This window comes from Phalacrocorax aristotelis, chromosome 1 (genome assembly GCF_949628215.1).
Source record: "Phalacrocorax aristotelis chromosome 1, bGulAri2.1, whole genome shotgun sequence".
Lineage (NCBI taxonomy): Eukaryota > Metazoa > Chordata > Aves > Suliformes > Phalacrocoracidae > Phalacrocorax > Phalacrocorax aristotelis.
This window is the reverse complement of record NC_134276.1, coordinates 96,379,354-96,394,477: the sequence shown is the minus strand read 5'-3', so window position 1 is coordinate 96,394,477 and position 15,124 is coordinate 96,379,354. Positions and strand designations below refer to the sequence as shown.

The 15,124-nt window shown below is 43.0% G+C and overlaps 1 protein-coding gene across 1 annotated transcript in view; it reads right to left on the bottom strand.

Annotated features, from left to right (window-relative positions):
- LOC142059546 (amine oxidase [flavin-containing] A-like) overlaps positions 1-15,124 on the bottom strand; it is a 39,702-nt gene that overhangs the window by 6,503 nt on the left and 18,075 nt on the right. Inside the window, exons 4-10 of the mRNA XM_075098358.1 lie at positions 11,289-11,393; positions 9,951-10,042; positions 6,811-6,952; positions 4,946-5,095; positions 3,583-3,742; positions 2,190-2,286; positions 540-593 (exon numbers count right to left, since the gene is read on the bottom strand). Coding sequence (XP_074954459.1) covers positions 540-593; positions 2,190-2,286; positions 3,583-3,742; positions 4,946-5,095; positions 6,811-6,952; positions 9,951-10,042; positions 11,289-11,393 — 800 coding nt within the window. The remainder of the gene's footprint in view (positions 1-539; positions 594-2,189; positions 2,287-3,582; positions 3,743-4,945; positions 5,096-6,810; positions 6,953-9,950; positions 10,043-11,288; positions 11,394-15,124) is intronic.

Below are 15,124 nucleotides of genomic sequence, written 5' to 3'. Positions count from 1 at the left end.
AAATGATACTACCACTCACCACCCACTGACCGGCGCTGCCCGTCCCCCGGCCTTGATTGCTGCCTGCCTGCCCCGGCCAGCTCCTCCCAGTTACCATACTGGGCATGACGCTGCACGATATGGAATATCCCTTTGGCCAGTTTGAATCAGCTCTCTTAGCTGTGCCCCCTCCCCTCCCGGCTTCTTGTGCACCCGGCAGAGCATGGGAAGCTGGAAATGTCCTTGACTAGTACGAGCACCGCCCAGCAACAACCAAAACATCTGTGTGTTATTCACCATTGTTTTCATACTAAGTCCAAAGCACAGCACTATGCCAGCTGCAGTGAAGAAAATTAACTCTATCCCAGCTAAAACCATGACAGTATCTCCACCTGCTTATGCTAAAAGCTCAATTTTTGTCCCCGTTTCCATTACTGGTAGTTGCACTGAGCATGTGTATATGTGCATATGCACACACATATCCACAGACATATTCCTGTGGGGAAGCATCCCAGAGAACTGACATATTTCTAAAATATTTATGTTTTCTGAACTCTTACCTCTCTTCCTTACTGAGATGGGCCAGTTTAACAGCCTTTCTGGTAAGGATGAAACTGAAAAGAAAAATACGGCATATAAATATCACACAGTGTCAGCACCCCAGCTGATTCACAAGCTCTTGCTTGAAATTACTCTAAAAAGAGACAGGCAAGCACTTTACCGCTACATAATGGGCTTGACATTTTTTCACCATACCTCATCACTTAATAATTACAGGTCACACAGGTGAAAAGGCCTGTGCAGGGTACCCTGGGGAGTTAATTGAAAGGGAGAGCATACATTCCCAGGGGGCAGGCACAGAGGACTGCCTGGCAGCTACCAGAGGAGAAAGTTGCTGATTGCAAGTGTGTTTTCAAAGCTGCCAGCACTGGCCTCATTTTGGTCCATGAGCATGAACTCCCCATCCCCACTGACTCAGGAGAGCAAAGTAATAACCAAAGTGGGCAGAGAGATGACTGTCCAGCAAACTAGCTTGCACTGCCTAACCTCTTATACCTAGGTCTTTATCCAAGAGGAATGAGACCCTGAGTTTCCTTGAGCTTTTGAAGTCTCACAGACAGCTGGCCATACCACTGCCCATGTCATTTGGCATTAGTAAGTGATGGGAGCTTGCTGCTCTAACAAACACTGCACAGTATCATGGACCAGTTCTGTAAGACCTGGAATTAATATTTATTCAGCTTGAAGGAAACAGATTTGGTGATTAGTACATCTGACCTTAGTGGAGATACCTAGGGGATGAAGTATGTTCCTGCTTTCTTTTAGAAAGTTGCATAAATCCACAAGGAGAAAGCAGGAAACTGTTTGCCAGATGGGGTTCAGAGGAGGCTTATTGCTCTCAGGTCATGGAATTTTTTAAGCCTTGAACATGCCCATAAACATGTACAGTTCAAAAGAAGTGGCAAGCTTTCCTTGCCAGATACTTAAGGAGTAGTTGCCTGACATTTATATTGGCCTTTTTTTGGCAGTCTCACCTCAGATTACAGTGGAAACATTTGTAAAGATTGTTCGTTCACGTTGGCTTAAGCTACTTTAAAAGCCAGTCAATGCTATTACATATTTTCCCACCTGTTTGTCCAAACTACAACTTTTTTACTTGGCAGTTTCTTCAGAATCCCGATTTCTTCACTGCACAACTGCTGCCTCACTCAACCACCAGCTGATGTTCATTGTCCTGCCTCAGCTCAATGGAGAGAGGAGGCAAATGAGGATTTATTGGACAATTGCATTTTTATTTTGGCCGAGGTGCTAAATATAAGGCCTAATACAGGCCTTATAAAGCCAAATACAGGCTCACAAAGCTAGGTAAGAAAGGGGTTCATCTTTAAATCTACTACACAGAAAAAAAAACAAACAAACAAACAACCCAAAACATTAACCAAATGCTTAAAATGAACGATAGGTGAATTCAGCAACTTCGTCCCAACCATCTCCTTTATACTAGGCTATTTGTAGCAGAAGCTTCACCTAAAAGCTTATATGGGTTAGAGATGCAAAAGAGACTTGTCAGAAGTGCTCTCCTCCACCTAGGCAGACTGTGGGAGCAGGCACCACTGATGTAACCTGGTCATTTCCCCTCTTCCTCCTCCTCCCACTCCGTCATACAAAAAGAAATACACATCTCTAAGTATGGGCTAGAAGATCCTAACCCCATAATGGCAGGGAAAGATCCATCAGGTTTTGTGTCATCTATAGTTATTCCAATTGGAGACTCTTCATCCTCAATGACGAAGCAACCACAATAACCTAAGGGGGGCGGGGGGGAGAAAACAAAATGATTGTCAGAGAAACTTGTTCATGGTCATTGTTTCTGCTAGTAAGGAGCAAGGAAAATTATCTGTAAAAGGAATTGTACGGTAATTCTTTCGTCACCAATAATACCTACATGCCTGAAGTGTTTTTGTAGCAGTCTCTCTCCTCTCTTCCCTCTGACTCTTGGAAATTTTGTACACAGACTTATGAAAGTCATATTTAAATTCCATTATTACTTAGCAAGGAATTTCTTTGGATTGTTACAAGTCCCTTTGGCTTTCTATATTGGGGGCAATAAACATTAAAAATAAACAGATCTAGCAAGCACTACAAAGGTTCATTCCGTGAGTAACTTTGGCCAAAACAACAGCAGCAGCAACAAAACCTAGTGTAATTACATCTGTTCACTGTGGGCTCAAATTTACACCCTGTATTGATTTTGCTGATAAGGCTGTCAGAAATGGTGTCATGTTAGAGTAATGCAGCAGAAACATGGACTGTCTAATCTAGTATCACATCAGTACGTTTCAGATGAACACCCCAAAAATCCTATATAAATAACAATATATAAACCTGCCTACATTTCTTTCTAATCCCAATGGCCTGTTTACGCCCTGCAACATGCAAAATCACATTCTTTTGATTAAGAAATATTCTCGCCCAGAGCAATTCTCAGTATCTTTACACAGGAAGTGGAAACTAATCTTTTCATACGAATAGTTCTGGAAATGGTATCAGCTAAAGCTGAGAAACACATGATGTTGCAGCACATGGAAAAAATATCTTGAGTTAAACAAAAAGGTAACCTATTTTTTCCAGTCTTCTGAGATATCAAGTCTGTAGAACAGAGGATTAAAAACAGGGAATGGTCTTGCTTACACCTTAAGCTCACCTTGTCATCTACTGTAAATTCTCTTTGGCTGCCCTAACGCTGTCCCTGGCAGGGAGAAGCAGGGACCTGCTGCTGCAAGGTCACTGCTCCTGTGCATTGCAGGTTTCAGTAATGCTTTCCAGGGAAACCTTGCTTATTCTCTCAGTGGTCCCTCCTCAACTAGCAACAATGAGATTAGGGATCCTATTTGGGTCTGGACTCATCTTTGGGACAAGGTGTGCACTCAAGCTTGGGGGAAGAGCTCTCCTTTCTAAGGAGCTTTACCTTTCACTTATCTGTGTGTTTGGTTTGGGGGTTTTGCACGTGTAACTCCCTCTTGGATTTATTCACTGATAGACAGCAGAGCTTCAAAATTTGTGTAGCATGGGGCTCCCAAGTCCTTCACTTTCCCCACATACCCTTCCTCTGCCAGAAGGGTTCCCTGTAGTACATCATGCATTTTATGACACAGCCCATAGGCAAGCGTTGAATTAACTGGTTTCTCTTTGATGGCAGTTCTGGTTTGTAATGAATCTTCGTTGTCAGGATTGGAGGGATAGCACTGATCACGTACTTGCCCTGAAACACAAAACACAGTCAGTACAGACAAGGTGCTGCCTCTCACTGAGGTCACCCTGCAGGACACATTTGAAAGATGCTCTTATTAGTTGTTATCAGCTTTCCCATACCTGACTTTGCTACTTGGCTCCCTACACAGATATATCCAGGTAACCAAAATAATTCTGCCATTTCAGAAAAAGGAGCTGGGAAAAGCATGTTGTTTTGTGGTTAGATGATTCTTGACAGCTTGCGGACACTACAGGACCAGAGTTGAAACTTGGCCAGAGACAGGTGGGGAAATGGGAGAAGACAGATCTTATGGCATATGTAAGATTGCCTTTTATCATCCCCAGAAAAAATGTGACCCACATTTGTCCAAATTATAAGCCGTTAAAAAAAAGAATAATCACTTTTCTGCATGTTCACAGGAATCTACTTCAGGACAAGCAACACTGATGGTGATTTCAGCTTTCCTGAACACACTCTATGCCTCTCGCAGGTCTTGTGTCTGACTGGAGCGATGAAGGACGTCCTGCTTTGGTGCTTGGGGTGACATTATATCACAACAGATGCTGCTCCAGGGTTAAAAATCCAGGGTTAAAAATCCCTGGGAGAGGGAGAGAGTCCCTCCTCCAGGACATCCTTAGACTAGCTTCTCTGCCAAACAGCCCCTTCCCTTTCTTTTAGCTTTCTCTATATATCCTCCAAACACTGCCACTGGTGAGATGGGGGTCTTGCAGACCATGATGGTCCTGCACAAACCCCTGTGGCAGGCCGGGCTCTGTATGCAGAAGGGAGGTGCCACCCCATGGGTTCCACTGTGGGTAATCATGTTCTGACAGAGCATTTCACAGCACCACTGCACAGAGACAAAAGGTATTTGAAATGTCTTTTTAGTTGTTCTGCAAGCCACGAACTTAGGTATGAACAGAAACATTTTTCCTTTCTTTGAAATGGTCTCAGTGCAGAACTAAAATATAAAAATATATAATAACAGAAAAAGTTAAGGCAGAAAAGGCAGAGTAATCATAGAAACTAACCAGCAGAACACTAAGAAGGATCCAGTCATAAATAAAGCTGTAAAGCAGGTTTCAGAGTGTCAGCATAGTCTGAGAAATAGACACACACAAATGGTTACCTCCTGATTACATCTGGCTATGAGCTACAGCAGATGTATTCCCCAACTAAATGCATACTCTACTTCTATTCTGATCAAATTACCTCATATATCTCATGGTTTAAAGTCTCCACAGTGACATTATCACCTGTCTGATCAATACGGACCACAGGACTCTCCAGTTTAACTCTGCCTTTGAGGCGTTCCATTATTTTCTCCGATATCTGACCAGAACCCCCTTTAAACTTCCTCTCCTAAAAAACAGAAAAGAAACACAAACAAAAAATCACCAGCATTAATCACAATGACATTGAATATGACTTCTGCTCTTAACCAAGAAACTCCAGGCCAAATCTGCAAGTCCTAAGGGTGCATAAAGAGGCCCAGACTTTCAGAAGAACGAAGGCATAAATATGAGCCTCAGTGGGAATTGCTGCCTAAACCACTTTTGCAATGGCTTCCTCAATTAGCTAGCTTAAGGACTCTTGAAGCCTAGCAAACAAACAAATATAATGCAGGTATTTATACTTAGTATAAACATATCACTTCATTAAAAAGACATTTTGAGTATTTTACCCATCACTGTGCTACCAAAACCTTTATGTGTGACAAAGGCACAAACTTGCATCTGTACAGCGAAAGCCTGCACCAGCCCAGAAGCAAGACAGATCTTTAACTGGGTCTGGCCTTGAGTGCAGCAGGCAATGAGCTTTATCTGTCCCTGGGAAGATAGAAAGACATTGCTGTCTGGAAAAAAGCACAATCTGTGACACATATTTGCTTGTGATGTCTGTGCAGAGGCTCAGGGGAAGCACTAACCCTCTTTATCTACCAGCCACCAGCGTTATATCAAGCAGCTCACTTTTACATATAAGATGCTGGTACTGGCAGGGTGGAAAGAACCCACAAAGCCTTGTGCTGAAAGACTAAAATGGCTGCCTGAAGAAGTTTTATAAGACTCGTCATGGCTGCTAAGTTGGAAACCCTTAGCGTTGTTGCTCAACTGATTTTCATTGTGGTGAGAAGAGAGGGAAGGATGGTAGAAACCAAGACAGCTTGCCCCATCCAGGCACAAAGAAAAGGAAGTGCTCTTCCCCTCTCGACATGTCTTGTTTAGCTATGAGTATCCCAGGATTAATTTGATTTTTAATTCCTGCTGCAACCTCTAGTAGTTGCTGACATGGCTGAAATGTGGCTGAGGGCTCCTGAGGAAGAAGGCTCTTGCGTCTTGATCCTACCCTGTGGCAGCATTAGCTCTGCTTACATCCTTCCCGACATATGGTTGTCTATTCTTACCCCAATGGTCAGATGTTGATGGGGACTTCGCACCTCTATGGGCAACTTCTCTTAACGTCTCCCTAGCTGGGCACACTTGGAAGGGTGCAGTACCATCTCTGCTTTTGCTGTTGGTAGCTTAAGTCTGAAAAACCGCGCGTGCTTTCTGAGACTGCGTTAACTGAAGTAGGAGGCTAGTAAAGTGTGCCAACAGCCCACATCCAAATTAATTTGACAGCCCTCTCTCCCCTTTTCTGAAACTTCATCCAGAACAATCACATGAAAACCACAATGTTCTGCAGGCAACCAGGCACCTGTCATGGCCAAGGTGAGGAAACAGCCTGAAGTAGCTCATAAAACATGCTGCCATGTGAGCTGTCCCAAGAAGGGAGGGCCTTTTGCTATATACTTCCAGCTCTTATCATTAGAAACTTGAATGCCAAAAAAAACATTTTTCACTCTGAAGTATACTTGCTTTGAACTCCTGAAAACATTCAAATATACTACGTAACCCATAGAAAACAAATTGGCAAAAAAGCAACAAATCAGCAACAAAAGGATTGTGCTGAAGTGAATGCCACATGAACTTGGTGTTTCATCCTCTTTTCATTAATTGCAGGGCTTTGATGGATACAACACTCCAGTTGCTCTTTATGGATTCAAGAGAGGAGGAAGAATATAAGACATTTTGTACCTGGCCCCCATTGGTGATAGAGAAAATTCTGACTGTGCCCCCACACTGCCTCACGTACCACAGGAACCAGAGAGCGGAGACTTCATGAGGCTCAGATGTGACGTTGACATTAACAAAGAAGGTGGCAAATTCTTTAGCAGCTCTGCATGAGACACAAAAGCAGACATAGGCAGTGAGTAAATGTGACTTCCTGACCACTTGCAGAATTGTCTTTTTTATTCTCAGTACGGGCCGCTTCCCCAAAGTCAGAAAAGCCAAGATGATTTCTATCCATCTCATTTTTTTTAGCCTGTTATGAAACTGTTTCAATAGGTTTATATCAGTGCTCCCTCCCTCCTAAAGCATTTCCCTGTTCAGTTTGAAATCCCACTGATTTCACCTTAGTTGTTTCTTTAAATAGTTTCCCTGCTGCTATTCCCTTCATCGGAACAAATATTTTTCTCAACAGGTGAATGCATTTGGTAATCAGTCAGTGAAACTCTTCTGCATTTCTGCTTCATGGGGAGCTCACTGGGGACATCATTTCCAAGGTCTGATGGGTCCCGAGGGGCTCAACTAGCCACATGGCCAAGGCATTCCCCATCAACCATGTAACACTGTTGCACAGACCTTTTGTGAAATCAAGAATCGGACACGGTAAATAACCCAGAGAAACCAAACTGGCAATCATTGCCATAAATATAAGGAGAGGGTCAGCTGTCTACCACAGTAAGTCTTCTGAATGTAAACAGAGTTACAGCAACAGGAAATGAGGACTTGGCTATTCACATTTCTTTCATTTGTGGCGACAGATGCCTAAGAGAAATGAGAATTTTGCAAAGAAGTTGAAAGGCCTTTGACTTGGATGAAGTTTCATAAAACAACATTAATTTATAATCATCTGCTAAAGGAAGGAACTTTGCAAGTTATCTGGGCTAAAATATGTAACTTATAAATTTTTATAACCTCATTTCCCTGGGTATGAAGTCCAGATACCTCTACTTCATTAGCCAGGATATGAAAACATCCTGCATGCAAGAACCCTCTGCAACAATCCTGAAAGCACTAAGACACTGAACAGTTGTAGCAGGTTCAAGTCTGAGAAATGTGAAAAGTCTCTCCAGGATCAGTAGATGCTGATCTGTGACACATGACAAACAAATCTTTGGTAATCCTGACCCAAGTAATATAGAAATGCTGCAGAAGAGCTTTCCTGTTTAGGGCACTGTGGTTTTTAACTATGCGTAGAAAAATCTGTCTTGGATTGAAGATCTGAAGTGGCTTTTTACTGAGTTTTTGAACGTGTTTCAGCTGAGTACACCCATTAAAACTGCAGTGCCATAAACCCATTGGCAGTAGAAGCAGTCTTGCAGAGAAGCATGTTACAGGAGCAGTCACTATAAACCCAGTTCTGCTTATACTCCACTGGCTCCCTGACTAAGGGGAACTGTGAAAACTAGAAGAGGAAGAGCCAGTATACTTGCAGCAGAAAGGGTAGTTCAAAGTGACAGAGTTTTCAAGCATAAAACTAACTGTAAAGAAAAACTACAATGCCACAGAGAGAAATAGAAAGTCCAAATGGCTGTACCTTGTATCATACAGAGCTGGAACAAGATTTAATCCAGCATAATAAATTTCAAATGGACCGTTTTGATCAGGAAGCTGCAGGCACAGTGCTAAATGGCAGTCAGAATAAAAGGGCAGAGCACAGCCACACAAATAAAAGAATATAAAGGAAGAGGGTGTTACAGAATAGCACAGGGGCCAGCACAGCAAGGGGAAACACAAGAGCTCAGTGAACGCACTTCTCTTTGCCTTATAATTAATTGAAAAAGGAAAGGAAGAAAAGAGTATTTCCAGTTGTCGTCACCCCATATTGAACATTCTTCCTTTTTTCTATTCGTACAGTGTTGTCCCTCATAGACATAAAACACACGGGCCATTTTCTAGGTGATACAACACCTTGGGCCCTCTTCCTACCAGCCAAGGTCGATGCTCTGTTGGACCTGCTACTCAGACAAGGAAGACCTGTCAGATGATGCAAAAGTGAAGGGCAGCCTTGGCTGCAGTGGCCATGAGACCGTAGAGTTTAAGAACCTGACAGGAGTAAGATAAACAGTAGAACTGCAACCCTGGATTTTGGGAGAGCAGATTTTATCCTCCTCAAGGACCTGCTTAGCAGCATCTAATAGGAAACTACCCTGTAGGACAAAGAAGCCCAGAAGAGTTGGCTAGCATTCAAGGACAGCTTCACAGAAGCAGAGGGAGCGTGCACTGCCATGGGCAGAGCTGAGCATGCACAGCAACAGGCTTGCTGGGATGAAGATGGAGCTCCTGACTGGGCTCTGGCACAAACCAGCCAGGCAGGTGAAAGGCAACAAGGAAGGTTGCCTTGGCTGCCTTGTTTCCCTCCAAGGGTTTTGGAGACCCAGTGGGTACTATTGCTGAAACAAGGAGCAGCATTTTAACTTCCCTAGACTTTCCAGAGCCAACAGGTGCTCACTCCCCTCTCCTTGGGTCTCACGCTGCCACATCCACTGAGCTACCCCTGGGAAGCAGCTGCCCTCCGGCACGGCGTGCTGCTCCCCGATGTGCCAGCGGCACCTGTCTGGTCCGTGGTACACATGATGCAGCTCATGCAGTAAAAGCAGACACACATGATAACTGTGCAGGAGAGGACATAGCTGAGTCAGAGGATATCACTCTTCAGCTTCTAGCCTACCATGGGGCCAGGGAAGCCCCCTCACTTCCTTCTGCCTCCATTTCTATGCCTGCAAATTACCTTTATTCATACCGACACAGCAGAGTTTTATTTACATGTTGCTTTTGCTGAAGACAAAGGCACACATTCTCCAACTGAGTGAAGTGAAAGCATGGTGAGAAAAGCCCACACTGTCACTCTCATCTACAAGGGCCTGCTGAGGCAAACCCCAGGTTTCCCCAGCACCTTTAATCCCCTCTGCCAGCCAACCCAAGCTCGCATACCACTTATCCTCCACAGGCCCTCACTCACCACCTGACAACAGCCCATCACAAAGACCGGCCTCATCTCGAACACCTCCTGCTCTCTCACCACCTGTAACCCAGCTGAACGCCAGAATTTGCCAGGGAGCCACTATGATTCTGCCACTGCATTTCAAAGTGCACAAAGAGTTATGTACTTGGTCCAGCAAATCTTATTTATCAGCTCTTTCATGGTCATTTTGTCCCATTCTTCAGCATGTGGAGCATCCCATGGTGCTTCAAGAGGAATCTGGAGACAGAGGAACAATATTCAAGAAATTATTTAGTATTATATCATTGCCTGGTCATAGCTAGTTAGTAGCACAGTGATGATTGATACGTTGACCAAGAGTTTCTTTCGTCCCCTGCACATGGCTGTAAATTTGGAATAAGGTCACTAAATGGAATAGTTTCCATTCACACCTTTGCACATGAATTGTACCATGACCACCAAATCTGGCTTTGTCTGACCAATGAACTATATCCATATGTTGGGACTCATCTGGCCTTTAGTTGTCCAGGAGGTGTCTATTATAATTTAGTTGTCCTGGTGTCCTCTAACAGCTGAGAGAAAAAAATCCTTCTCTAGTCAGATTCAGACAGTTACAAGATGGGTATCCAAAGGCCCCTATGTTTGGTAACTACAGAGGGAACAAAAAATGTCTAGATACTATTAAATTATTTGTAGACAGTTAAATTCTTAATAATAATCCATTGCAAGTAAGTATCATGACATGTGAGGACGCCATTGTATATTTGAATCTTTGAAAAAATATATATTATTTGACAAAAAAAGGTGTAGTATCATGCATAAATTTGATTCTGCAAAACCACATAAACCTGACAAACTTTGCAGGAATACAGCTTGAATGCTTGAAGGTTATTGTAAGGTAGGCCCCTTTTGAAAGACAGCATGATGCTCCAGGGGCTACTTTTTGCACACAGGAAGATCTGCAGTTGTAGTGCTTGAATTTTGAAGGCATTTACTGTTTAAGAATTTCAGAAATAAAGTTACTATGAAGTCAAACTGGAGCCCAGCTTAGGCAACTAGAAAAAAGATTCATCCTTAGTCAAACAGGCTGTCACTGGGGAAGGGGAAAACTCTTCTCATCCCCCAGGTTGTAGAATGGTTTTGCCTGACATGCAGAGGTTCAACCTCATGTTTTTCAGATAACTTAGACACCTCCAGATCTTTTTGTGTCCTGTCACAGAATCATAGAATAGTTTGGATTGGAAGGGACCTTTAAAGGTCATAAAGCTTCATTCTCTCAGTGAGGAAGGCCTGTTATTCCTGATAGTTCCTGGGCAACATAGATACTTTCTGATCATTTCTGATGAATGTTTCTTGGGGGTTTTTGGGGGGTTTGTTTTGTGGTTGTTTGTTTTTTTTTTAATGTTAATGAAGCATCAAAAAAGCCTTCCAGAAACAAAAAAACCCAGATTTACTCATGATGACATGAGTATTGTGGGAAACAGATGCAGTTTACACAGCCTACCTCTTTTCCCAGCTTGTCCAGGGTCCTCCAGAAGTTATTGTAATCCAGGTAAACTAAGGGGTTCCATGTTGGAGGGGAAATACCCATGAAATGGCGTGACTTTCCCTAAAATACACATAAGAACATAAGCAGCTGAAACACAACAGAGCATATCTTCATTACTCAAGAACACAAAAATCTCAAAGTCATCACATGGTTGACCTGTTGCCCCAAAAGACCTAGATTTTTTTTCTTTTTCCTTGGATTCCCCCCCCCCCCCCCCCCCCCCCCCCGCATATGCACATAGGCAATGGAATGCATGACGCAAAGTATAAAGGGAAAAAACAGTTGGGCTGACATTAACAAGGACAGTAACACTTTTTTTTTATTCGGACAGGATGAGGAAGGGTACATTTGTTCTGAGCAGGTTGTCAAATTCTGGGCTAAGGAGACTCAAGCAATGGCCAAGGAGGTAATATGAATCAATCTAATGTTTGCTTGCCTGCTGAAATGTTCATCCTAACATTTGCATGGGTCTAAAATTGAATGCATTTTAAACGTTTGAACTACCTAAGCACCTTTATGGTACACCTCACCTATAAAAAGCAAACATACCTCTTTATTATGCCAAGTACCTTGGGAGAAACCTAGCCTAAAAAAAAAAATTTTGCCTAAAAGAAAGTTTTGGTTGCAGAAAGAAGAATTTTGCACACTTGCAAGAATGGTATCAGTACTTACAATGTGTATGACATATAACTGCAACAGGAATATGACTGTTTCGGGTAATCCTGTGATATAATGATAAGTGAAACAATCTAACAGCAGCTGGTTCTTTGTGATAACTTTAATCTGGAAGAGAACTGGATGAGCAGGCAACATTTTCTCTTAGTAAATTGCTTTAAACCTTCCCCATGTGAGTCAATGACAAATCTCTCGTCACACCTCTTTAATGTTTGCTCTTGCAGGTGTGTCAAAAGTTTGCAGGAGGTCACATGGCAGGATGCAGCAAACCACGACAGGCAGGAGCTGTGGTGCTGCGTGCAATGTGCTTTTCAGTGCAATGTATACCATGCCAGCCCATCACACCTGGCAGGCGGGGGTCACAGACCAAGCAAGAGGCTGCAATGCTGCAAACGCACAAGATAGTGATCCACGGACAGGGGCACATGAAGCAGGAGCCAAATGCCCCTTCCCCACATGCAGCGAGAAAATTTATCAGTCTTCCCCACTGATAATTGTGCATGTGTGTGTAAATGCATATGGATTTCTAATATGCTTCACAACATTTTTCTGCAAAGATTGTAAAAAAGATAAAAGGTGCCAGATGAAACTCAAGAGACCATAGTGAGCTTTCAGACTTGGCAAAAGCAGTAAAAAAGACAAACTCCCACATTTTGGTCAACTTTAGTCTTCCCCATGGCAGGTACAATGGAGAAGAGACGAGAACATGGGTAGGAGACAGAAGTCTTGCTATGGCAAATACCGCTTGGTCCCTCTCTCACCAGAGGATGCAGTGCTGCGGTGGTGCCCCAGCTCCGGTGGCCGGCCAGGCCCACAGCCCACCGTGCTGTACCTCCTCCCAATAGCCAGTGAGGGCAGCAGCAAAAATGCTCTTCTGTTTAGTCTAAACAGAGTAATCTCTGTTCTGGGCCAAGCAAACCACAAGGTTATGACCTCAGCAGTTAGTTCAACTTGAGATCCTAGTGCTTAAAGGTGTTTTTTGTGTTTTGGGGTGTTTTTTTTCAATTTCCAACATACGTTGAGTTTTCTTTTCAAGTTGCCAGGATGCCTCCAGTGGTGGCTGGCTACTTCTGGATTTCTGGGCATGTAATCTTAATCTTGTGTATTTTTTTCTTCTCTTTTATCCCTGTTTCTTTCTGTTTTAGATAGTTACGTTAGAGGAAGGTGGGTGGGGGGTGCTGCTCCAGCCTTCTCCAGGTACACATGTGTATGCAAAACACACTTCTGCCGTGGGAAGAACAGAGAAATGCTCTCATGAACTACCAGGAATGGAATCCTCTGCATGACACTGCCTCTTCCTTTTCCTTGAACACAGTTTCTCAGTTTGTAGCATTGTGTATTCAGCCACAGAAAAGAAGACCAAAACACACATGCAAGGATAACCTGATACAAAGCACTAATAAATTGCTAATAATTTTCTTCTTATTGTGCAACATTTTGTTCTTCAAAAAGATCATCAGATACTTCTCCTTCAATGTTAATTTATTGCCAGACTTTTTATTCTGGTCAGGAATGCAGGTGCCATCAATGTGTCTTCTTGATGTGCTTTAACACCAGTAATCCTGCCCTTAAGCAGAGATGAGGTGCAATGCTGTCAGGCCACCCAACAACAGGTGAAGATAAGTTATTACTGAAGTTCTGTCATGTCAATATTGCAAGGGGACAAAGGGGATAAGCCCACTATTCAGGAGTAGCAGGCAAAACTTCTCAAAAATTTTCACTGTTCAGTAAGACATGATTTCACACAGCTTTTTGGTAAGTGACTGTGCTTGTACTGAGTCCCATAACTTAGATCTATCCTTAGTTTACTTAACTCAAAAGAAGCAGCCCTTATTTAAAAGGAAAGTCAAAAAAGTACCTTCTAAGGCTCCTCTTGTTTTCAGCCAAATCTATTCCTTATATTGCTGGAAATAACAGTGCACGAAAAGTCTCTCTCAGTAACCCGATGAGGTTTGTGCCAAAGCAGCTTTTGCAGCTCCCAGTACTAACTCTACCATGTTCAACAGCTACAGGTTCAGGAACTCCCAAACTACCCTGTTTGCTGCAGACAGGGTAATTAGCGTGAGAACTTGCCCTCTGCCTGGCTACCTAATATTTTCCTCCAAATTTTCCACCTCTATACTAGTGTTAGACCACCGTAACCACAAACTGCTGAGGACTGATCAAGAAATCTTACAACCTCAGCCACTGGTATGACACATCTCACATTAGTGTTTGTTTATCTGCTATTTGGAAAAAGAACAATCCTTTCATTTGGTCAATGGCATAGCCGGGAAGATCGATGTGAAAATATATTTTATTCCCTGAGAACTATGAAATGCCAACTGATAAGTAACAGTCTAAAGTTGCATTACTTGTTGCTTTCTTCTGCATGGAAAAAACCATAATTTCAGTATGTCTGGAGACCAAGGGCAGGAAAAGCTGGAAAAATACAACAGTGCTAACAGAACTGGAAGAGGCTAGGACTGAATTCAGAGAGCCTGAAATAGTTCACAGATACACTAACTCCTCCTGCAGGGAGGCTGGACCTATAAGAGGTGGGAGCTGATTGGAAGAAAGCCCAATTCTAACAAATTCCAGGACAGAAATTCCCATTGTCAATCAGAGAGCACAAGTCAAACAACCTTAGTCACATCAGTTTTTCAACTCTCTCTCTCGCACAAGTATCTCCACAGCAGGGAGTAAGTCTAGCCCAAATGACCCAGGGCTGGTAAGTTATTAATTTGTTTTTAATATGGTCTCCTTACTAGGCACAGGAGATCACTGCAAGCAGGCAAGGTCTTGCAATATTCCACTTTTAAACACGTGTATAGTGTTCTGGGTGTATTATTTTGAGAACTACTGTTTTCTTAACTGAAAGGCAAATAACCTACTGGCTTTGTTCCCATGTTAACACAAGGCTGCTTGACTGACCCACAGAGTTTATCTAACTTTTTTTTCATTTCCTGGTGTGTTGAATGCTTTCCTGAAGACCTCAGATTTGGTCCTGCTGCCTGCCTGGATTAGTTACCGCACACCAATCCAAAGGAAACAATATTCCCAAGCACCACAGTTCAGTGGTTAGAAAGAAGGCACCAGAGAGAGAGACATGCACTCTTCAAGGTCCGTCTTCTCCC